At 39.2% G+C, this 26,097-nt stretch overlaps 1 protein-coding gene across 1 annotated transcript in view; it reads left to right on the top strand.

The window, feature by feature from the left end:
* The window catches only part of adgrl1a (adhesion G protein-coupled receptor L1a), a 189,380-nt gene that overhangs the window by 94,431 nt on the left and 68,852 nt on the right, over positions 1–26,097 (top strand). Inside the window, exons 3-4 of the mRNA XM_079605207.1 lie at positions 14,509–14,722; positions 17,705–17,814. Coding sequence (XP_079461333.1) covers positions 14,509–14,722; positions 17,705–17,814 — 324 coding nt within the window. The remainder of the gene's footprint in view (positions 1–14,508; positions 14,723–17,704; positions 17,815–26,097) is intronic.

Genomic DNA, 26,097 nt, shown 5'->3' with positions numbered 1-26,097 from the left:
CAAGCACAATTATCAATGAACTTGATACATGTTGCAAATATGTTTTATCCATGTCTTTCAACTTGCGTGTGCAAAATTAAAAATTGAATGAATGTGTAACAATTTGTACAAATGCAGACATTTTTGTGAATACAAATGTTTTCTTTTGTATTAGTGTATCATAATTTGCGCATGCAAAAAAGAAGATGTGCATGTGTGGATCAGATGACACGCGTGCATTCATTGACGTCTTTTCTGAGTCGATCTCATTTGATTCATTTGGATTTTGAGACTTTCTTTTCGCTGTTTTTAAGCATTTCACAACACACACACAAACAACTACACATGAATAGGCCTGGTGCTAATTATTAATGTGTGCACAACTACCCTTCTATTTGACAAATTCACAAACGTGCGTCGCTACATTTAAACTAATACAATACAACTTGTGTGTGCAAAATCCAGAATCACAAGAATGTGCAGCATTTTGTACAAATAGAGACATAGTTGTTAATACAAAACCTCAATTTTGTATTAATGTAGGTCAGAATGTGTGCATGCAACAAGTATAATGTGCATTTGTGGATGAGGTGACACGCGTGCATTCATTGACTCGTTTCTGAGTCGATCCTGTTTGATTCATTTGGATTTTGAGACTTTCATTTCGCCGGTTTTGCCTGGCACGATCCACACACAGCTGTCTGAGAAAACCTGCTACCACTAGATGGCAGTATTCTGCTAAAACCGACAACGGCAGTGTAATCACGCGTTCTTCCCCATTTAAGACGCTTAATGGATTTGAGTGATATTGAAGTGATATTTAGTACACAATATAGGCCTACCTTATTAATAAAGCATAGCCTACTTTATAGAGGCAAACAGATTAAATCAGATTATGAACAACCCATATTGCTAACGTGCAATAGCGCGTTGCATGTTCAATAAAGTGTGAGTTATAATTTCAGCGTCTTGCATTGATGTTAAGCTTTTTCGTAATAATCGGCTCTATGGGAGGAAAACTAGGCTATATAGCCTACAGACAAGAGCACATATGAACGCGACGCGCAATGTTTCACGTTTATGGCATTTTCCTTCCTGAGCCTGTTAAAATTGAAAAAGCTTAACATGAAATTCTGCAGTTGCGTTTAACTTTGCATGTGTATGGGAGAGCAACCGGTCCGAGAGCGCAGTGAAGTAGGTTTTAGGTTTGATATTCGCTGCATTTTCTAAAGGGACCATCAGCAAATTCCACTCACAGTCAAAAAAATATAAACGTCCAATCATTCATTCAAATGAACGATACTTCCAGTGTTATAGTAAATGCCTAGTGGGCAGACTGACTTAGCCTACTGTATGTCCAGCCAATATCTCGATTGAACAGTGTACATTGTTTTTTTTATTTTTTATTACTGTAAATTGTTTTTCTATTCATGTTCCAAAGTTTTAGTACGTTCCTAGTGATCGTCAGGTGAGATTTTGCATTATTCACCTGTAGTAAGTCACCAAAAACCCTTTTGGTGAATTACAGTAATTTTTTATTTAAAAAAAATTGTTTACTGTAAATACATTAAGGGTGGTATTGGGACCATTTCACCTGTAGTAAGCCAGTCTAGTGACTAGGACCATACTACAACCATTTTGAACATGAAAAAACCCTTTTGGTGAATTACAGTATTTTTCCTCAGAATACAGGCTACATACATGAAGGGAAGTATTGTACAAATTTTACTTGTAAGTCAGTCTTACAGGAACCTTCTACGAGCTTTGGAATTTGAAAATGTGATTTTAAATATTAAAAGTAATTTTAATGAAAACAAATGATACGTTTTAACGCAGTTAGTGTAATTGGCAGACGCTCCCTTGTGCATCATGAGCTGTGGTAGCGCGTCAAAGCATTCTCATGTATGCAGCGATACACACGCAGGGCCTAGGTGATTTTCAATGAATATTTCATGTCGATATACAATGGTTGCATATTATTAAAACTCATCGTGCTATAGTAAGACTATATAACAGTGGAAAGGGTCAAGGGAAAACAAATGTCCTGCGAAAATCGTCTTTTAACATTTAAAAACAGACATTTTCAAATTCCAAAACTTGTATACAATGTGTAGTCAGATCAAAATAAGCCTATAATATGAACTCGACTGCGAAATTTCACGTTCTTTTTAACAGGCTCAGGAAGGAAAATGCCATAAACGTGAAACATTGCGCGTCGCGTTCATATGTGCTCTTGTCTGTAGGCTATATAGTTTTCCTCCCATAGAGCCGATTATTACGAAAAAGCTTAACATCAATGCAAGACGCTGAAATTATAACTCACACCTTATTGAACATGCAACGCGCTATTGCACGTTAGCAATATGGGTTGTTCATAATCTGATTTAATCTGTTTGCCTCTATAAAGTAGGCTATGCTTTATTAATAAGGTAGGCCTACTAAATATCACTTCAATATCACTCAAATCCATTAAGCGTCTTAAATGGGGAAGAACGCGTGATTACACTGCCGTTGTCGGTTTTAGCAGAATACTGCCATCTAGTGGTAGCAGGTTTTCTCAGACAGCTGTGTGTGGATCGTGCCAGGCGAAACCAGCGAAATGAAAGTCTCAAAATCCAAATGAATCAAACAGGATCGACTCAGAAACGAGTCAATGAATGCACGCGTGTCACCTCATCCACAAATGCACATTATACTTGTTGCATGCACACATTCTGACCTACATTAATACAAAATTGAGGTTTTGTATTAACAACTATGTCTCTATTTGTACAAAATGCTGCACATTCTTGTGATTCTGGATTTTGCACACACAAGTTGTATTGTATTAGTTTAAATGTAGCGACGCACGTTTTTGAATTTGTCAAATAGAAGGGTAGTTGTGCACACATTAATAATTAGCACCAAGCCTATTCATGTGTAGTTGTTTGTGTGTGTGTTGTGAAATGCTTAAAAACAGCGAAAAGAAAGTCTCAAAATCCAAATAAATCAAATGAGATCGACTCAGAAAAGACGTCAATGAATGCACGCGTGTCATCTGATCCACACATGCACATCTTCTTTTTTGCATGCGCAAATTATGATACACTAATACAAAAGAAAACATTTGTATTCACAAAAATGTCTGCATTTGTACAAATTGTTACACATTCATTCAATTTTTAATTTTGCACACGCAAGTTGAAAGACATGGATAAAACATATTTGCAACATGTATCAAGTTCATTGATAATTGTGCTTGCATGAGTTAATCATTTAGATACTAATTTCATCCCATAATTCTCTACCACCATCTAATAATTATTAGTAGTAGCCAAAGGCAGACAGAGAGACTGATGGGGCAGAAAGCATATAAAAAGAGAAAAAATGTGACCAAATGAGGGGACATAAAAGCTATTTGGGACAGGAGTAAACAAGAGATGTTTTTTGAACACACATGCATCGCCTAGATTGTTTGTGCAAGAGTGCATATTTCTGATGCATTTTCTTTTTTACACTTGATAGGTGCAGTAAGTAAAAGGTTAGATAAATAAATAATACATTTGATAGAGACATTTAAAATTATATACACTCTCATAAGATGAAGACTGGAGTTATATCAGTGGCCTAGAAAATATGTTTTATATAAGGCAGGGTCGATCTCATGGCTGACATATGCCACTGATTTTTTTTTTTTAAAGTGCATAGGATATATTTACAATGGCATTGGTACTAGAAAAACTCCACAGCGATTCAGTATAAAACTTTAGACCACCACTATACTTAGTACAAAAATACTTCGTGCTATGTTAAATTTCATATTTGTGTACAAATATCTGATGCAAATATCCGACACAGCATCAAAGAACCCTGCAAATCCAATGTTTTCAAATGGGAATGGTGCTTCCCAATTTACAGAGATTTGTGAAAGTAACATAACTTTCATCTAGTAGTTATCACGTCTGGGTGCTAGCCACATTCAAATTACTGCTTAAGTCAAGTCAAGAATATTTATATAGCGCTTTTCACAATACAGATTGTATCAAAGCAGCTTCACAGTATTAAATTAAAATAATAATAAAACGTCCATGTTTGGTAATGCTAATCAATATTACTATTGATTCATTAAATTGAATATCCCCACTGATAAATTGAATACCGCTTACTGATTCTGCATTCATTTGGTTTACGCAAACGTTTGCCAGAGACCTCAGATTGGTTTTCCATGGCAGGCTACAATTTTTTTACGCAGCAAAGTGAAGATTTTGATTATTCCCCCTAAAATGGGAGAAAGAACATAGACATTTCTAAAAGCCATTGCTCAAAATCAATCTTATATCCCTTAAAAGAGCAGATTTATATCATGAATGTTTTTTAAAAAACTGCTGAACGTCATTCAGACAACCGACAGAGAATGTTTTACAAATTATTAACAGATTTCACTCAACATCAGTAGCATCTACAGATGAAAATGCAAGTGTTGAATAGGCATCGTGGCATTGCTGTAGCTACTTCTACTTTCAGGGTAAGAGAGTTGAGAAACAACTCTATTTAAAGACGGGGATTTGATGAATCCAACTTTATTTCTCCTTGACTTACGCACTCCACTCTCCCCTCTTGGCCTACTTGCTCCCTCCCTCTCCGCTTTTTGATTAGGGAAGGCAGTATTGAGTTTCCATTTATATCCGTTTATAATGCGGCTGCCATTAGCTTATGACAGGCCGGACTAACCAAAGTCTCTGGTGGCATTACGCCGTTGGTTTTATCCTTTGCCCTATGAAGTAGTTTTATTACCTCTACGCAAATGAAATCACAACACTGTAGCGTGCCCTGAATGACTCTTTCTCTCTCTCACTGGCTATATTTCTCAATATGGGGGTGGAAAAAAAACACTGAGGCACTGGTCTTAGGAAGTCTTTAAGCTCAAGGTGAGACATTGTTCGGGGTAAATGTATTTTAACACAAGGTTAGTTCAGCAATGCGTGTTGCGTCAGTCATGCTGCGCGAGTCACGTCCTGTCCTCAACGGGAAACGCATGACGCCCTGCGTGGTCGTCCCCTTCTCATTAGTCTCTCGCTCTGACCGAGTCCTACTCTTAATGCTAGCTGTTCCAGTCGCCGTCCTCTCTCGCCCTGTCCGCGAGGCTGATGGAGTGTGCAGAGACGCTGAGTGTGGGGTGTGATGTGTCGCGCCGGGAGAGGCGTGTGGTGTGATGTGGACACATGGGTGTGTGAGTGAGACGTGGGATGCAGTGCTGAGCTGTAATTGGGTTCGGTGCGGGTGGTTGTGATAGCCGGAGAGCTGGGGACGGACTGTAGAGAGAGAGAGAAACAGGCGTCGATTGGGGAGGAGAGACACAAAGTGACCTTCAGCCTGGTGGTTGCTTTCTAGCTCCGACTCTTAACACAAATATTGTCACCCTTTAGTCTTGTCACGTGATTAACTGCTAAATTAAAGGGGTGGTTGATTATGATTTCACTTTTTTAAACTTTAGTTAGTGTGTAATGTTGCTGTTTGAGCATAAACAAAATCTGCAAAGTTACGACACTCAAAGTTCAAAGAAAAGGAAGATATTTGCTTTTACAGAAATAGCTTTTTAAGGACTACAACAAACGGCTGGTAGGGACACGACATTCCTCCCGGGTTAGTGACATCACCAACCCTAAAATGTACATAAACCCCGCCCCCGGCCCACACGATTTATACATTATTATCATGACGAATATGCTAATCAATGACTATAAGCTCGTTTGCATTTAAAGGAACAGACACAAAAACGGGGTGTTTTTGCCCACCCTCAAAAAGGGACAATTTTAACATCATATATAAAAATATCTGTGGGGTATTTTGAGCTAAAACTTCACACACATACTTCATCAAAGACTTATTTTACATCTTGTGAAAAGGGCATTTTACCACCCCTTTAAAATCTGCTTTGACTGGCACTGAGCAAGAGATGAATGTGCTTAACGCTCAGTATTTACCACGAAGATCACAGTGATTTTGCGAAGACATGGTCCTGGATCAACATATTTTATTGATTCTGGAACAACATTCCTGTCCGAAAAATTTGTCCTAACCCTGTCCCTACCTGTAAACCTAATCGTACCCATAACTTCTCCGTAAAAGCAGAGGGAAATGATAGGTGAATAACATCTATAAACACCTATCCCTGGTTGTAAACTTGTCCCTCAAGTCTGATTGGTTAATTGTGAATGTTGTTCCAGGATCAACAAATATGTGGATGATTGGTGATGGGATTGTAGTTATTTCCCTCACTAAAGCCATTAAAGGAGTAGTGTAGTTCACTTAAAATCCATCAGCTGTTTTATTACTCATATTCTTCAAAATATCTTATTTTGTGTTCAGCAGAAGAAAGAAATTCATACAGGTTTGAAACAACTTGAGGGTGAGTAAATGATGATGGAATTTCCATTCATCTTGTACCTTGTATTTTTATCAGATTTTCAAAAACGTTGTTATTTTTTGCTTCAAATCAAAGTTTGTAGTGTTGTGATTCACGTAGGTTCGTGGCTTATAACTCTTTAAGAAGACTATTTTAAATCCCTATGGGATAAATTAATGGGAAAAAATACTTCTGGAACCAACGCTATTGTGGCTGTGAAGTGACATTTGACAAGCTTGATCTGTCACTGTGGAAATATTAAGGTAATACATTCTTAAATAAGAGTTGCCTTAAAAATAATAATTTCAAACTTACATGTGAAAGGGTTAAATTGTTGTATAAACACCTGTCAAAATAAACTGTGCAGAAATGCTATCAAATCCATGGCAGCGCAATGCATGTTAAAAACATGTGAAGAAAAGTTATTACTTAATAAATGATAAAGACATGATGTGTGATTATGCATTGAGTTCGAGAGTCAAAATCAATTAAATGAGTCAAACTCGATTTAGATTGACAAACTCGATTAAATGTATTGCTGTAGATCACTGATAGGCTTATGCTCACTGATATTCAACTGCACAGTATAAAGTCTTCAATTATAATCCTACACTCTAAAAAATGCTGGGTTGTTTCAGCCCAATTTTGGGTCAAATATGGACAAACCCAAACGTTGGGTTAAAAATGTATTTTAAAAATGTAACCCAACGGCTGGGTTTGTCCATATTTGACCCAAAATTGGGTTGAAACAATTAACCCAGCATTTTTTAGAGAGTATGGAGCAATTACCGGTATATTGATGTATGATTAATTGTTGAATTATTAATCAGCATATCATGTAAGCAATTTGTAATTGACAACCCTAATATTAATGTTTTACTAGTTGCTTTAGTTACAGTAATCGCTACAGCCTTGGAATAGATAGTTACTGAATGCTCAACTGGAAGTAATGTTGTATACAAAAAAAAAGAAAAGAAAAGAAAAGTATTTGGCCATTTAAACAGACTTGCAAGAACTGCACTAATTAGAATTGTTTGGTCATATACAACTAATTTTAGAGAGGCCAAACTTGCTGACATGTGGGCACTGGTCCACTCTCTGAACTCTTCACATCACTGTAGTAGTGCTGGCGTGGCAGCCATGCCGGCTCTAATGGTGCCGTTTCCAAAGCTTGAGCTCGGTGCTAATGAGCATCTGAGTGATTAAGTGGCGCCTGGAGATGCACTGAAAGAGGGAGTAGAAGAAGCTGATGGCATCCACACTCAACCCTGCAGTATCTTTATCCCTCACAACCTGCTTCACTGTTAGAGCTCCTAATTGCTTAATCAATCATTGCTTCATTTATTGATAGGCAGCTCTGATAATCAGGTATTTTAAGCTCAATTCAATTGATTGACTTGATTGATTTACAGCTTTTGGAGTTCACCGGCGGCAGATGAATTATTTAGTGGCAATCGTTCCTTGTCGTAGAGAAAAGCATAGAGGTTCTCGTGTGACACGTGACAAATGAATGATCTGAGCGCTAATGTATCGCACATCATTAGAAGACAATTGTATTGTATCTCTTTCTCATTCTTCTATGAATTTTTTATATATGTAAAAAAAAATGTTTTATTAAATATTAATATATTTATTAATTTAAATATATTTTTTATTAGCTTTTATAATGATAATAAAAAACAGGAGATTATATCGTACAGACTTTTTAGGATCTGAATATGCATAATATATAGTATGGACACTTTACTATCCCATGAGGCCAAGGGAGAGAGGTCGTGAATGTATAATAAATCGATCGACTGAGCTAGATTTTTGCCAATTGCCCCAATTTCGCACTGCATTTAAACATCTTAACGTGCGCATATGTGACAGGAAAGCGTCCTTATACGGCAGATTTAAGCACATCCAGCCACAGCGAGTGTTTTGCGGTAGGGGAAGAGAAATGTGTCACAAGCTCAGACTTTTTCTTGACCCAAGAAATATAAAAAAATGTGTTCTCATCTCTTGCAGCCCAAGGACAAGTTGTACAGTTGTAGAAATTTCAAATATGAGAGGAGAATGAGTCTGTGCAAGTTTCCAACTGACATTTTGAAATACTCTGGGGTTTTTAACATGTTTTTTTTTTTTACATCCGAACTCACATAATAAATCTAGAATACTCTGAGTGAAATACATGGATGCGTGCATTTTGACTTAACCACCATGGAATAACCTTTTTTTATTTTATTTTTTTAGTCTTGTAAACACATTACTTGTTTTGCTAGGTTATTGATTTGCAAGTAAATCGGGTTATTTCAATGAACTGATATTTGGTAGTTATCAGTGGTGTGCATGTAAATGTACTCACTGTAATGTGCTTTGAAAGCATTCTCTAGATACAGATGTGATCCAATATACATCTCTTTTTCTCCTCATTTCTATTGGCTCTTGAGTAATTGTGAAGCTCTTGGAATAGTGTTGGAACCCTGTGGACCTTTAATGAGCCAATCAATGGGATATTTGACCATCTACAACACTAGATACGAGGGTCTCCATTTATTTTTCCCTGCTGAGTTCATTGCACCCTTCTTTTCAACTGTCTCACTCAATTTGCGTCTTGCCTGTCCTGTCTAACTCTGTCCGTGTCCTTGTCTGTCTGTGTCGGTCAGTGTGTGTGTTCAAGACTGAGGGCACAGCCTCTCATCTCTGCTCTCTAAACCTCCCCGAGGCTTTAATTACTGCATTTGGATAATGAGTCAAATCCAATCACTCGTCTCCACTGTTCTGAATTAGTATACAGCTCCTATTATGGCAGCACCAGCCCTAGTTTCTTCACACCAGCTGCCCCGCAGTGACACGTCTTCATTTCTCGCCACTCTTTCTTTCACTTCACTTAGGACGGTGGGAGGGAAAAAGAGGAAAAGAAATGTGCTGGAAAAATCATTCAAGGGGGAAATATATGAATATGGAGCGGAAAGACCTGTTGATAGGGGAAAAGGAGGTTACATGCGGTGATGTAAAAGCATAGATGCTTTTTGAATGAAAGATAGTGATATTGAAACGATGTTTCCATTTCATGCAGTGTATTATATTTATAAAGCCAGAGGCAGTGGCTTACAGGCAATGTTGAGGAAGGTGCTTTAACCATAGCCTGTCATACAAGTTACGCGTCTTAAAGTCTGTAGATTACACGAAGCTACAGTTTATAAAAAACTGTAAAACTTGCAAATAATATAATATTAATTAAAGGCCACTTAAGTGTTTTTAAAAAGTAAGTACTTTTTAAGTGCACTTTTTAATTATCTCAAATTAAATGTTTTTTTATTGCAATAATGGAATAACTTAAAAAAGTCCTACATAAGTGGGTCAAAAAAAGCACTTTTAAGCATCTGCAAACATTACATTTATTTCACATTTAAGTATATATATTTTTTTTACAGTATATTATTTCCGCAATTACAAAGTATGCTTAAATGTACTACTTTTCACAAGGGTGGTTTCAAGGCAAATTTAAAATAAAAAAAAATCACAAAAACATTACATTTACATACAAAAAAAATAAAATAATTTGGCAATGCCCAGTTACTTAACCAGAGAGAGAGAGAGAGAGAGAGAGAGAGAGAGAGAGAGAGAGAGAGAGAGAGAGAGAGGTGTTTGATTTACCTTAGTTCGCTGAGTTATAAAGCTGCCCATGCTAAATAATTTGACTTTAAAAACCTGTGATGCAGCGTTGTGCCATGCTGCGCCGCTATTCTGGAAATAGCCTGTTAATGGCTACGTGCTAAAGCGACAGTATTTTGGAAACTGCGGTTAAAAATGTGGTTAAGTATTGCTACTTGCAGTTACTCTTCATTATTGATGAGGAAGGGTGCTCATGGAGGCAATGCCAGTTCGATTCCTGCTAGCCTCATTCCCTTTATCCTTCCCCACCCGATTCTACCATTCATTACCAGTCTACAAGTTTAACGGTTCAATAAAAGAGTCACAGTCAAAAAAGAATAATTCTGCAAGTACAAACATTCCCGAAGAAAGAGACTGAATGACAGTCCAGTTTGTACAGAGACTGTTACAGTCGGTTAAGATAGTTGCAGGGCTTTAGAGGCAAAGGACCCGTTATTCATCTGTTACAGCTACATATATTGTACACTCATTGATAGAACCACATATCAGACTATGACTATCTGCTCCATTACAAGGATTGTACTGAGCAGTCAATTAGTTCTAGGACTATCCGATGTTTGTGTAGTCCAGTCGCACATCTCATGTGCTTGTTCAGTGGCACTGATGACAGCAGGAGGAAAATTCCTCTGTCCACAAACTGTGTCTCGATTTATTTGCTTCTCATTTGTTTTGAATGCCATTCTGGCACGACCAAATATATTTGGAATTATGAGAATGTGAAAACACAGTGAGCAATTTGCATTCACAAAGCATGCTGTAAGCAAACTGCAAGGCGAACTTATACGATGAACTGTGATTAGTATTGGGAGAAAATAACTGTCGCAGTAATTGAGATCCTCATTGATGATGCACTAGATCAGTGTTTCTCAACTCTGGCCCTCAAGGTCCAGTTTCCTGCAGAGTTTGCTCCAACCCTAATCAAACACAACTGAACTAGATCTTCAAGGTCTTCAGGATTACTAGACATTTGCAGAGGTGGGTTTAATCTTGCTCCGCCCTCCTACGTACTTGCGCTCAATATTCATTTTCCTTCAGTACTACTTCTGGGATTGTGGTATATTCTTGGGTTTTCTCTGGTAAATTTTTTACCGGTCCAATCAGCGAACAGAGGGAGTGGCAGAGAACGATGACGTTGGGGTTGTGCGCTACGTCATACGTCACGACCAAACGTTAACGAATGGTTATGGCAGATCCAGAGTGGCTCCGGGCAGATCCAATAGTTTTCAACTTTAACAGAGTACCCGCCTTCAAGGAAGTTAACGCTTGTCAATGGAGAGAGGCCAGACTCTCTGTACAAATGAAATGTACGAGAGTCTGGTAGAACCAGGCTAGGTTTAATCTAGATTGGAGGTAAACTCTGCAGGAAAGTGGACCTCGAGGACCAGAGTTGAGGACCCATGCACTAGATTGTTTTTGCACATATGCCATTTTTGCACATATGCCATTGTTTTTGCATCATATGCCATTTATCAAGACATTGCAAGTGTAACGGAGGCCAGCTAGTGAGAAGAGAGCAAGTAAACCTCACTCCCCTGACCTCAAGAGGCGCTCTAGCGACTGACGCTAGAGGCTGCAGTCTTTAGCCTCCTTGTTAGAGCACCTGCCTCCCATACCAGAGACCCGGGTTCGAGGCCCACACAGAGCGGGGCAAGTAGGATCTGAGGGGTTACACAACCTTTGATTTCTCCCCCACATAATTTCAGTTGTGCGGGACACACACAGACAATGTGACGTTTACATAGGTAAACATTGAGTCATTTACTAGTCAACTGTTTCTGCATCACTGGTCGACTAAATGATGTAATTGTGCAAGCCCTAATACCGGTTTGAGAATACCAGCCCTCACTCTAGATAAACTACGCATCTCAAATTCCCCTACTTGGGGTTATTATTTGGAAGTTACCCATTCAGTTACCCACACATAATCAGCATGCTAGAGCATATGCACTACATGGCAGGCCACATCTCGACCCAAACACATTCCAATTACACATCCCAAAAACTGACCCTGAATAAAGATTTCCCAGATAATTCTCTTTCAGATATTTACTTACCCAAGGTCATTTCCCTAATCGTCTTTAGACCTGCTTATATCAAAAAGACAAAATGAAAATATAACTATCCTATCTTTTAAATGGGTTCCATCCTTTAGCTCTAGACTTTCGTTTTAATTCGGATTATGAAGATTATTCCCCTCAGTCCAATTTCCCCTTCCGATCAGAGATAATGTCTGTGGGAGCAGAAGACACTCATAAATGAGGGAATGAGCCTATTAATCCAGTGGCCGTAGTCGAGTTTGGGAGATAACTGGCTGGTTAGAGTTGGAGATACGGGCAGATAGAAAGGAGAAATTATTGGGCTGACGCATTTGGCCTTGCTTGCGGGATGGCAACGTGCAGTGTGAGACTGACCGGCCTGCTGAAACTGTATGAACATGTGGGTGGGTGGGTGATTGGTTGGCTGTGTGATTGGCCTCCTGTGGCGAGGCAGTGCCGAGCCCAGAGTAATGGTTTAATCAGTGACCAGCAGTATAGAGCTATGTGTTTGCTCCATGGGAAAGCTGCGGAAACAAGACTGCATGCTGGCACACTCTAATCCCACTTTGCTTCTTCATATATGTGTGTGTCTCATGTGGGCACAAGGGAGTGAATGTACACCAGAACAGCCTTCTATGAAGTATGTTTACCTACAGCAAATCTCCCAATCGTCTGAACTGGTCTGAACCCTCAAACCTACACATTCTATGGCAAGATTACGCCATCCATCCCAGCGCTGACTTGCTGTGGCGAGCCTGTCTGACGGCTACATGGCTGTGTGATCTATGATGCAGTTACGCATGTCCACGTACGTAAGTGCTCAGGGAGTATAAGAGAACAGGACAAGGATTACAGGACATTGAGTGGGAAAACAGCTTAGAGAGTCACACGCATCTGGGATGAATGGTTGACATTTGCAGAAAACAGAGCACTCTTTGGAAACTGTGCAGCTCTACAGTATGTAACATCTGACTTTCACATTGACCTTGGGGTGAAAAGGGGTGGCTCAAAACCAAGAGAACTTTACGTTTTGGTCCTCCGTCTCTTGCGCAAAGAAAAGGCAATTTTATGTCCGAAGCTGAATGGATGTACTTGTTCTGTTTGTCCGTACAACAGAGCCTGCAGATCACTGTTACTTACAAGAGCATGCATTGACTAAGCAGGTTTTCGAGTTGTCTGCTTTTTCGTGAAAATGTTCCCACTATTTGATTGCTAAGTCTTTGAAGCTGCAAGAGCTGAAGGAATGAATTTCAGGAGTACTGAGTGCTTCATTGATTAGTTTTTTCCTGTGCATGGCACTCTGTGGGTCAGATCCACCCCCTCATCATTCAGCACAATGGACAGCTCCACAGGTCCCCCCTCTCTATTTGTCAGCACCATGGAGAGCTCCATTTGCCTGGTTTTTGTCCTTCTGTGAGTGGAGGCGGCCGGCGGCCATTTTACATGGCTGGATCTTCAAACTCTTTGAAAGCTCTTGTTCAGTTAAAGTATCGCACTCTGGGCCACTCTCGGCCCCTCTCAGCCAGGCACAATGATTAACCCTACAGCACCTACAGCCCTCTTAACGTCTCTCTCTCGCTCTCTTAAATTGAGTGTAAATGGCAGATGCCATGTGTGGGAAGAAAGGGTCGGTGGTGCGTCTGGGGTCGCTTCTCTCCTCTTGGTTCTGCTCAGGTGTTTGGTTATTGGCTCCCGAAGCGATTAGGACACATGGGAGCTGCTTTTCTATTCTCGAGCCTTGCATTAGGGTGGCGGATGGCACCCGGCGGAGAGCTGTGTGAAGGAGTGGGAGGATGTTAACAGAGTGTGTACGTAACTCTCACAGTTTACTTGAGCGAGAGGGTAAATAGTTTGCTCCTTAGGACTACGAAGGCTGGAAATATGATCACTGGCTGTGAAAAACCCTCGTCCGTTCCTCTGATTACTTCTCTTACATTTTGTATTATCTATTTTCTCTTTTTTAGATTTGTGTGTGTGTGTGGGGAGGGGGGGGGGGGTCATAAAGGTTTGCTGTAATAAACAGTTCCATGCTGTAATGCCATAATTAAATGCCTAATTAACAGGTAACGATCTGCTAAGTACAATAATAATCCATGCAAGTGTTAGGCGTATTTTAAAATCAGCATGAAGTCATAGTTGACCCTGTTTATTTTTGAACCTGTTTCTGGTCTATATGACAAGAATCATGTTATTCATAATATTTTGTAGAAATGTCTTGCTCTGCCTCTAAAATAGAATTCCCTCTTACTTTGTAAACCCATCCTGTCTATCCACCTATGTAACGTCCACTTTTCACGATTCGATCAATTCAAATGAATAACATCATGTCCCACTCTAAAACTTCACTCTGAAATGTGGCAAATTACAGAAGTAAAATGGGTTGGGAACAGTGATAAGTGTCGACTTGAACAGTTCATACTAAACGTGCGTTTCTCTCTCTTCATGTAGCGTTAAGTCGCTCTGCAATGCCATTTGGTCTGATGCGGAGGGAGTTGGCATGCGAGGGTTACCCCATCGAGCTCCGCTGCCCCGGCAGTGATGTCATCATGATCGAGACCGCCAACTACGGTCGCACGGACGACAAGATCTGTGACGCCGACCCCTTTCAGATGGAGAATGTACAGTGTTACCTGCCAGACGCCTTCAAGATCATGTCACTAAGGTATGGAGCGGGGTTCATTTTTACTGTGTCTATTTTTGTCATAGCTTTTGTCTTTTGATGAAAAGTTATAATTCATTTTTATAATTTACCTGTGAATAAATGACAGCTGACAAAGATCACATATCAGCTGATTATAATGTACAAAATGACAAAAATGTGTAAAACTGGAGATTTTTTTTTTTATGTTATATTAAACTACCATTCAAATATGTAAATAAATATATGTAAATAATAATAATACTTTTGTTCTGCAATGATGCATTAAACTGATAAAAATGTATTTCCCCAAACATTTTGCATCTGCCTGTGAATACAGTTTATTCAGCAAGGATAATTGATCAAAAGTGAAAGTAAAGTAATTAATTATGTTGCAAAAGGTTTATGTTTAAAATAAACACTCTTCTTTTGAAATAGAAAGAAACCTGCAATAAATTTGTCACAATTTCCACCAAAATAAAAATTAAGCAGCACAACTGTTTTCAATATTTGTTTCTTGAGCATCAAATCATCATATTAGAAGGATTTCTGAAGGATCACGTGACACTGAAGACTGGAGTAATGATGCTGAAAATTAAGCGTTGATCACAGGAATATATTGCATTTTTAAAGTATTATACTGGAAAATTGTAATAATATTTTAAATTGTAATAATATTTCACAATATTACTGTAATCCTCTATTTTAGATCAAATAAATGCAAACTTGAACATAAGACACGTTTAAAAAAATCCTACCGATCCCAGTCGGTACTGTAGATTATCATCATCAACAGTGTGTTGTAATTAAAATCATTTCATTATCATCGTGATGCATCCTTTTGGTCTCGTCTTCGTTGTGGTATTTTTGTGGGTAACTTTGTTGACGAGATTAACACTGCATGGGAGAGAGAGGGTTGTATAAATGTTACAAATTACTCTGACTGTTCATGTCACTGTTTTGTTTGCGTGCACTGTGTATTCCAGAGTGTATTGATATGGTTGAGTGGTTAAGTGACTGTTTAGCGTGTGTGTTTGAATAATGTGAAGCATAACCGTTGTGCGTGTGTGCGCGCGCGCGTGTGTGTGTGTGTGTGTCGCCTGCAGTTCCAGTCCCTGTCTGTGCTCAGCATTTGCTTCCTCGGAGACGAGATCAATGATTCCCTATTCTAGCTATCCATCAGCCTTGTAATGGAGAGAGAGAGAGAGAGAGAGAGAGAGAGAGAGAGAGAGAGAGAGAGAGAGAGAGAGAGAGAGAGAGAGAGAGAGAGAGAGAGAGAGAGAGAGAGGGCATGTGGGAGGGATGAGTAGATTGAGAGAGGGATTGGACTGGGAATGATGCTGCACTAGTAGAGAGATGATGAGGGGATATAGAGAGAGGGATTTGAAAAGAGAAGTGTCTCTGCATCTGTTTGAGGGAGAATAAATCTGTACCGTGCTAGATCTTTGTTTGCATTTCATACCGATAACAACCCCTGCATTCAAACATTTATGTGCTTTAGTCCGAGGCAATATAGCTCTAAGTTGGTTTGAGCGGGAGGAATAGTCTGTTGCCTCCGCATCGCTTGGACTGTCACATGATCACACCTATAGTGAGAAATGATTTCCTCATACTTAGAACTAGACATTTGAGCAAACCCATAATCTTAAGTATTACATTTTAACATGTAGCCTATGTCTCACCTACTAACACGGATGACACCTTAAATCATGCATCTTGTTGAGGAGAGGTGTGATATTACTTCTCCAAGCCATCAGACTTGCGAAAGAGACTTCGGACATATATACATCGATATATATATGTCCTAGAATAAAGATTTAATTCTACAAACCTCTGCAAACTTACAGTTATTAGGTCTCTTGAAGATGGATTATGTGCGCATCTCTGACTTATCAATGTTAATGATCCGTCAAGATATTTTTACTGTGTTTGATCGTAATAATTCAGGAAATACCTGTAAAATAATGTTTAACGTACGTTTAATTTCTGTAAAAGTCATTGCACTTCATGTAAATTAGGATATTTTAGTTTACTTGTACGGTTTCTGTTTTTTTTTAACAGTGTCCTGTAAACCTTAAATCATTGATCTCAAACCCTGCTGTTGTTACAGTATATAAAGTATAAATCTGTGTTTTTTTACAGATTTATTTGATATTTAGATTTTTTTACATCTAATTGTTACATTTTTAGGTTACTTATTTCAAATTTATTAAAGTGAATATTATGTTATATAATATATATATATATATATATATATATAATTTTTTTCTTTTTTTTAGAGTTCTTTGTTTACTATCATTATTTGTGCACTACTGTTACAATGTATGGGTTTGTTAGGATTTCTTTCTTTTTTATGGTATGATATTTTAAGGTCTCTACTGCTCACAAAGACTGCATTTGTTTGATGAATGAAAATGCAGTCAAGACGTTAATATTGTGGGAAAACAATAAAATTTATATTGACTATTTACAATTTTATATATATTAAAATGTCATTTATTCCTGTGATGCATGCAAAGCTGAATTTTCAGCATCATTACTCCAGTCTTCAGTGTCACATGATGCTTTAGAAATTATGAAATCAAGGTAGTGTATAGGATATATATATATACACTATATATATACACTATATGTATACATATCCTATACACTACCGTTGAAAAGTTTGGGATCGGATCGGTACGATTTTTAATGTTTTTTAAAGAGTCTATTATGCTCACCAAGGCTGCATATATTTGATTATTTTTACAATAACAACAAAAAACAGGTTTTAAAAACCTGTTTTCCATTTGAATATATTTTAATTTTCAGCATCATTACTCCAGTCTTCAGTGTCACATGATCCTGATGAGTGAGAAGAAGAGACTTTCAAACCTTTGAACAGCAGTGTATATAAACGAAAAGGCAAAACAGTTCAATAGTATGTGTGTGTTTGTGTGTATAGTGGTGACTGAAGGAATGATCCTTGACTTTGCTTCTTTCTCTCTCTCTCTCTGGTCGTCTCAGGTGTAATAATCGGACTCAGTGTGTGGTGGTGGCTGGGTCTGATGTTTTCCCTGACCCCTGTCCAGGAACCTACAAGTACCTGGAGATCCAGTATGAATGTGTGCCATACAGTGAGTAACCATGCAGACACTCCATCCCAACAGCCCCACCCCCTCGCCTCTCCTGTCCCGCCCCTTCACCTCCCCAACCCCACCCCACCTAAACCCCGCCCCCTCAACCAGCTACTGCCATCCACACACACACTCACTCACTCATGCTCAGTCACGCACACACACACTCACACTCACGAGTGCGTTCTCTCCTTCACGCACACACACACATCCTCTCCGTTCTCTCTCTCTTTCTTACACTCGCACGCACACACTCTCTCTCTCACACTTTAAACCGCTTTTTTTTTTCCATCGGCAGTGCGACGTTGCAGAGGCTGGTGGAGATTTTCACATTGGGGAGGTGCTCCGTACACAAACAAACACACAAACCGGGGCAGATAAGCATTCGATATCCCCAGCGCTGTGCAGACTCAGCCTTTATTGGCGATCATAAGCACACCAACACACTCGTGCACAGCCTCACACAGTAACAAAATGACCCAGAGGGTGCTTTATCTGGCATTAAACACCTTTACCTCCCCTCTGACAGACAATCAAAATGAAAATTGGGCCGCGGCGAGGCTGCGAGAGAGAGGTGTGTGAGCGTCGCACAATGGGAATGTTAACACAAACCTCAAATTTATTTCAGACAGCACGACCCAAAAGTCGCACACATGCTAATATTCCCATGGCAACGTTCGGCTTTCTGTGGCGCTGCCTCACTCGCGAATGAGAGGCAAGTGTGAAATTTTGAGCGAGCGAGCGAACGCCGACTTGAACGCGTTTCCGGAGCTGGACTCATGTGAAAATCTCCCGTCAGACGATACCCCCCTCCTCCCCCCACCCATGATCGCTGACTTTACGTGTGCAGGTGGTCCAGACGGGGCCGTGATTCAGCGGAGGGTGGGTCTGTGGGGCTTTAGGTGTGTAGTTTGGTTTGGGGGGGGGGGGAGTTAATGGGTTTTACTGTGAGCGGGAAGGGGGTTATTAACTCTAATCTATAATCCCGGGGTCAGTTTCTCTTCTCTTCCCACAGGAAATAAAGAGGATGGACTACAACCCGCTAGTTCACTCTGCTCACTAATCCTCCTTTCTCTTTTTTCTCTCTTTCAGCGTTCTGCTTTCTTCGTGTGCTCCTCTCATTCGTAATCACTCTTCTGACATTTTTATTTTCTCGTCCAGTCCTTTGTTTCACTCGCTTATTTTTTTTGCGTTTGTTCTTCGTTTCTCTTTGGATTCACCTGCTGCCTTCTCTTTTTTTTTTTTTTTGTCTCGTACACACACACACTCTCTCTTTAGCCTTCATCTCTTTGTTTTTTTTCTTTGACATGCTTTTATTCGATCTCCACCATCACTTCCCCTTTTTCTCTCTTTCTCTTTCTTTTGCAGGTTTCGGGAGGCGCCCAGAAGAGTTGAGCATTTATCTTTTAAAGCTCTCAAACTCTCTCTCTCTCTCTCACACACACACTTGTACAGAATGAACGGGACTCTTCAGCCCACACTCTTTGACCACCTTCGCCCAGCGACCGTAATCCTCAATCCGCTTCTACACAAACACATCAAAACACAGAGTGCAAATACTCTTCCTCGCTTTCCTCTTTCGGGTGCTTAGCAAGACTCAGGCAGCGGCTAGTCTCTCCCTCTCTCTCAAAAACTCAATGTCTTTCTTTGTTATTTCATATTTTAACAGTATTAACACTTTGTTTTAAGGTGACATTGTTACATGTACTTGATATTGTAATAACAGTAAATTATGCATAATCTCTGTCAATCTCAATCTCTCTCAAAATAATTACACATCACTAGCCCTAATCAAATCTATAACCCCAAGAGCATGAAAGGAATAGGACAAAAAATAAATATATGTATTTCCTGAGTCTGTTTCAGGCATGTCGCCAAAAGACAAAAACAACATGCCCCCTTTATCATTCAGCAAACTTACTATTGAGTGCAAAAAAAAACTGTTTTGGGGGGGATTTGGCCATTCACATATTCCATATCGAAACCTCTTCAGCAGCATTTAGCTCACAAAAAAAGCTAATTTTTCTCAGAATTGCGTTATACAAACTCACAATTGCAAGTTATAAAGTCAGAATTGCGTGATATACAGTCGCAATTACGTGTTATAAAGTCAGAATTGTGAGATAAACTCGCAATTGTGAGAAAATGTTTTGAATTTAATTAATTTTTTTGTGGTGGAAACAAGCTTCCATATGCTTCTGATTGCTTTTAGAGGGAAAGGTTGTCCATAAATGCTGATCTGGGATCAGTTTTCTCCGTAATAAAATAATATTGGCGAAATCCGTTGTTTTGAGCGGCGAGTGGATCCTGAGTTCTACCCGCGCGCAAATCCTCTCGTTATAACAAGCGGTTATGTAAATTAGACATTCATTGTGCATCAGCTTCACTGATTATAACGGAGCGTGAGATCGCAATGAAGTCGTATAACCGCTTTTTAATGTTAACAAAATGAGCGCTCTGCACGTTTTAAGCCGTGCCAAATCATGCGTTTAGCAAATGTTTTTAAAGGGGACGCATATCCTCATGGTGTTGGTTCACCCTCCGCGTATGATAAGAAAATGAATCTTTTATGTTTTGGTTGTTTTGATATAGAAATAGAAATTGGTCTATTTCAGTTCTGTCAGGACCACTATCGTCAAATACGATTGACAATTAACATACAGTTTGGATTGGCGGTATGGTTCCGTTCCGGGCAAGATCTCCCGGCGCATCCATGCAGTCTAGCATAGATAAGAGCAGCAATAACCCCCCTTAGGGTAAACAGTACAGAACCAACATGAGTGTATTGCAGATATCATTCATTAATTTGAATGGATAACATAATTAGAGAATTTTCATCTTTAGGGAATTTAGGGAATCAGAATGCCAAATCCTGACTGACGAGAGGAGGAGCTGGGGAGGGAGGAGGGTAATTCGCTCCCTTTGAAACGCGATAGCTGCTGATAATACTGAAGGAGCTTATATATGTATACAGTGATAGACGTCGTATTCCTATTGGTAGACGTGGATCACCTGAGAGTCAGCTGATGCGAGCTGGACTAACGTGACCTGCCAGAACTGACGCTACGCGTATATATTAGGCTAAATATGGGATGTTATTGTTTTGGTGAATGTCTGTTTTATAGTTTTATTACAAAAAGTTTTCTCTTTAGATTCTTTCCAATAGGCATTTCATTGTTTCTGATGGAGTAAGTGTGTAAGGCAGGCTAGTCGGTGCGTTAGCATGACATATGTTGGCGAGCCGCATGCAGTTGAGTCAACAGCTGAAACACTAGCACGCCTCACCACTCTGCTCACTGCTCCATTTAGCCTGTCACAGTTATTTTCCTCTCTTTTTTTTTTTTCTTTTTTTTTTTTGTTGTTGCTTCCTCCTTAGTTGCCATCTCTAGGATGTTGGTTTGAAATAGCGCCGTGCGCAGAGGTGAGAGGATGCGTGATTAACTAGCTGCTGACTTGCATTTTATCTCCTATTTTTAAAAAAAACTTTGTTTGTGGTGTTTGAGGAATAGAAAGGTGAGGGAAATTGGGACCTGATTCCACCATGATGAAAAGTTCTCGCTGTCTGAAGTGACAAAGAACAGCCAATTATCGGAATCCGCCGTCAGTCTCGTCTCCCCCGAGAGGCCGTGGGCACGTGGGCTCCGCTCCTTTCCTCCGCTCCTCTCCGGCTCCACATGTTGTTGGCTAGCGTGATGGAATAAATAGAAACTCGCCTCAATTATATCCAGACTTCACGCCCCTCGAACGCCGAACCAATTCGGCCATTTTTAATTACCGGGGGATGGTGGCATCGCGCGGGCCTCTGTGGAGATTTGTCGAGATTAATTGAATTTACTGCGGCTAATTGCTCTGATAATGCCCCATCTTTCACGGCTGCTGGAGAACACGTTCCGCGCCGTTATTGGCGTGTTTATCACTGACACATGTCCATTTGTTTGTTTATTTAATATGTAAGGAAGAATGAATAAGGGCTAGTGCGTTTAAGGACGCAGCTTGGCTTGCCGCGCTTCTGACAGACAGTTTGTGTGCGAGTGACGCAGCTCCCATTATAACAGCCACCCGAGACAGAACGGCGACAGATTCAGCCAAACTGTCTTACACTCACGCACACACACACAAATGCTCACACACGACCGCGACTGTAGCCAGCATGTCAAAGTCGGCTGCTGAGTGCCAGCAGGAGTCAAACTTTCCAGCCCTCATATCCACAGAGCTCAATGTCTCAGAGGAAATGACAAACGGGCAGCGCCCCATAAAGACAAGCAGCAGCGCCCGACTCAGTCAGCGGAGACTCGCTCCAACTCCACACAGCCTGAGGCCACGTCGGCCAAGAAGCATTAATGCATCGACGACCTCTGTAATACGTCCTCATTCGCTCTTGCGGCAGAAATCTTTTAGTTGAGCCGGTTGGCACCTTTTCCTCGGTGTCCGGTGTCGTTTTGCATTATATAACAAGACCGCACGCACTTGATACTCGCGCTAGCTTATCTGATAAACTTAGCCAGGTCAAGAAAAGGCAATTAGATGCATTTAAAGGCACGGCGTCTTTAGTTAGTCTTCACAATAGGCAGCACACGCTCAGCTTATCACTCTGTCCAGTTCATCGATCGGTACTTTAAGAGTAACTCCGTGGTCACGTCATGCCAGAATGACCGCAATTACAAGATGACAATTACTCTCTGCTGTTCACGTCCTTGCAAACCGACATTAATCATTTCTTTTGACGTTGCTCTTCTTGCCAAAAAAAAGTGGAGTGGGTGGCTTGTCAACTCTCTATGCTAAGAAAGTAAACCATTTATAATATCTTTGATTTTTTTTTTTTTTAGATCAAACTCATTGTTATTATTACTTTTATTATAGTTGAATTATAATAATTAACCTGCATTTTGTTGAAATAACTACAAAAACATAGCATTATGTATTTGTATGACTGTAAGTTTATAAATATAATGAACAATTATAGTGTGTAATTTAATAGTTTTATATGATTCCAGTGTTCTATTTGATTGTGTGTGTGTGTGTGTGTGTGTGTGTGTGTGTGTGTGTGTGTGTGTGTGTGTGTGTGTGTGTGTGTGTGTGTGTGTGTGTGTGTGTGTGTGTGTGTGAAACTCAAAAATACTTAAACCCTGTAGTCAATAATTTTATCCCTTAAAACTCATATTTGATCACCAAAATTTTAAGCGTATTTAAAAGTTTTTGTTCTTGAAATAAATTATTTATGCCTTAAAATATCTTGAATGTAACTCCACACCCTTGCCTCATTAAGGATACAAGCTTCTATTAATATGCAAATGATCCCCGCCTCCACTCACTCCACACCAGCTCAGAGATCCACTCGTTGACGATCACATGTTGATCTGATTGGTTACGATGTAGTTTGTGACGTCAGAAACACCAGCGATTTCAAACAGCAGTTTTAAGGAGAAAATACTCAGCAATGGTGTTCACTTATGAATATGTACATGGTTTGTCTTAAAGTATATTAAAAACAATACATAGACATATAAAAAAAGCATTAAAAACTTGATTTTCACCACAGGGAGACTCAACATAATTACCATAATTTTTTAACATTTACTCAAAAGGTTCAACTATAAACATAATCAACTAATGTTTGATATCCACAAGGAAATATATATTTTTCAGACTAGGAAATGCATGCCATTTGGTTTTATATGTAATACAATGGCATTCAAACATTATGACCGTGAATGCTTCCACACATTGTACTGCACATAATGTTATACACATAGCCAGCAGCATGCCATGCCGCTATATGATTGCATTCCTTCACCAGAACCTAAGAAAAGCAAATGCAGTTGTTTATATTCAGTGCACATCCTGACTGCATTTGCTTGTTTTATTTTGGCCTCATAAATCCTTAGAAGAGTTGTTGTTTTATTTGTATTTTTTTTTAAGGATGTAAATGTGAGAGAAAATATTGTAGTGGTATTCCAGCCCAAACTCTTCAGAAAGTGTTAAAGAGTGGGAGTATACAGTATATTTGAGCGCTAGGTGTTTTGGTGTAATTTGGTCTTTGTGAGAGAGAGAGAGACGGAGAGCTTTGAAACCGCTGCAGCTGGGAGTTATTAATATGTATTATGCCTACATTATTCGTGAATCTCATGAATGTTCGTGGAGTGACATGCGCAAACAGTTTGCCGCCGGGTGTGTCTCCAACTCCACCTCTTGATGCCAAAGAAAAAATATTAGCGCGGAGACACGCTCTGGTGGCTATGCGAAGCACGCATCATCTTCTAGCTGTGCTCCTCAGGTGTGTGTTCATTAGCTCCCCTCATTATCACATGAGTAATTGATATCATTGCGGAGACCGCTGGGCTGAGGGGGCTCAAGGGCCACCGTACTTGTTCACAATGACAGCCAGAAGCAGGAAGCCACTGAAACGATCACAGTGAATCCGCATGCATGAGCGCTTGACATGTTTCTAATGCGCGAGTGTTTATGTTTGTGTGAACGTGTGGATGTGCGTGTCTTTTTCTTTACAGGTGGAAGAGGAGACATGAATTAATCAAGTAACACTTTCCTTTTATCCTTCTTCCTGCATTTTCATCATAGCCTTATGAGGAAATCTATCTATCTATCTATCTATCTATCTATCTATCTATCTATCTATCTATCTATCTATCTATCTATCTACCTATCTATCTTGTCCTATCTATCTATCTATCTATCTATCTATCTATCTATCTATCTATCTATCTATCTATCTATCTATCTTGTCCTATCTATCTATATATCTATCTATCTATCTATCTATCTATCTATCTATCTATCTATCTATCTATCATCTGTTCTATTTACTATTTCTAACCATCCATCCATCCATCCATCCATCCATCCATCCATCCATCCATATTTTCCTATTTTTATCTTTATCTATCTATCTATCTATCTATCTATCTATCTATCTATCTATCTATCTATCTATCTATCTATCTATCTATCTATCTATCTATCTATCTATCTATCTATCTATCTATCTATCTATCTATCTATCTATCATGCTATTGTTCCATCTACCGTTCTATCATTCTATTTACCGTTCTATCTATCGTTCTGTCTTTGTACTTCTGTCTTTCTCACTCTCTTTCTCTCTGGATCAAGGGGAATTTTTTTTAGTATGACTCAAATATTCCAGAGCCCCTCAATGAAGTCTGGTATGAATCAGCATTGTTGAGGCTTCTGTACAGAGAAGAGAGAGCACTTGTTCCTTCATGCAAAGACCAGTGCATAATGTTCTTGTCCGATTGCATCACCCTGTTAAACGGGATGAAATCACACACACCGAGGGACGTCTCCGTCGGCTATTTTTTATAAAATGAAGCGCTTTGCATTTTGATAATATATCACCTTTAGCGTGAGGAAATTTCTGCTTCAGTTTTACATAAAAAATACTAGCAACAAATGATGAGGCCATTTCATGACACTTGGTTTGATCTGTTTTGTTCTGCTGGAGCAGACTCAACACTATGCTACTGTACAATACACTGTCAGTATATTTTACGTGACTGATGTGTCACAATATAATAAATGATACAGTTCTGATTTTGTGGCCTATAAATGTAATGAATCGGTCAAAATGACTCATTCAAAACGAACTGAGAAGTGACTTTGTATTATGTGTACTATGTAGTGTTGTTATTGAGTGGTTGCTCATACCATACGACAACATGTAGATAAAAGTTTCCATTTAAAACCAGATTTTCCTACCGTTAGTTTTGGGTTGGATGTTTTTTTTGTTTTTGTTTTTTTACTCAAAGCTGAATTTTCAGCATCATTTGCAGTGTCACATGATCCTTCAGAAATAATTATAATAAGTTGATGTGATGCTTTAGAAACATTATTATCTTCAATGTTGAAAACATTGTGCTGCTTCATATATTTTTGGTGGAAAATGTGATCATTTTTTTTCAGGATTCTTAATAGCATAGTATATTTTTTTGTAACATTATAAATTTCTTTACTTTCACTTTTGATCTATTAAATGTGTCATTTCTGAATAAAAGAAAATACTAATTAATTTCTTTAAAAAAAAAATCTTACAGACCCCAATCTTTTGAAAAGTAGTTGGTTTGATGGTCTTAGCTGGTTTAAAATGGTCTACTAGCCTGGCCAATCTGGTGTTTAGTAGGACGGCCAGCTGGTCTCCCAGTCTGACAGCGAAAAAAAGAAAAAAGAAAAAAAAAGATCACCTCTTAAACCATCTTAAGCTTTTTATTCTCAGCAGGGTTGATGTTTTGTACCAAAAGTACTAAAATAACT

Source organism: Phoxinus phoxinus, assembly GCF_949152265.1.
Source record: "Phoxinus phoxinus genome assembly, chromosome: 1".
In the NCBI taxonomy this organism is placed as follows: Eukaryota; Metazoa; Chordata; class Actinopteri; order Cypriniformes; family Leuciscidae; genus Phoxinus; species Phoxinus phoxinus.
The sequence above is the reverse complement of the archived record's forward strand: the minus strand, read 5'-3'. Positions and strand labels throughout refer to the sequence as shown.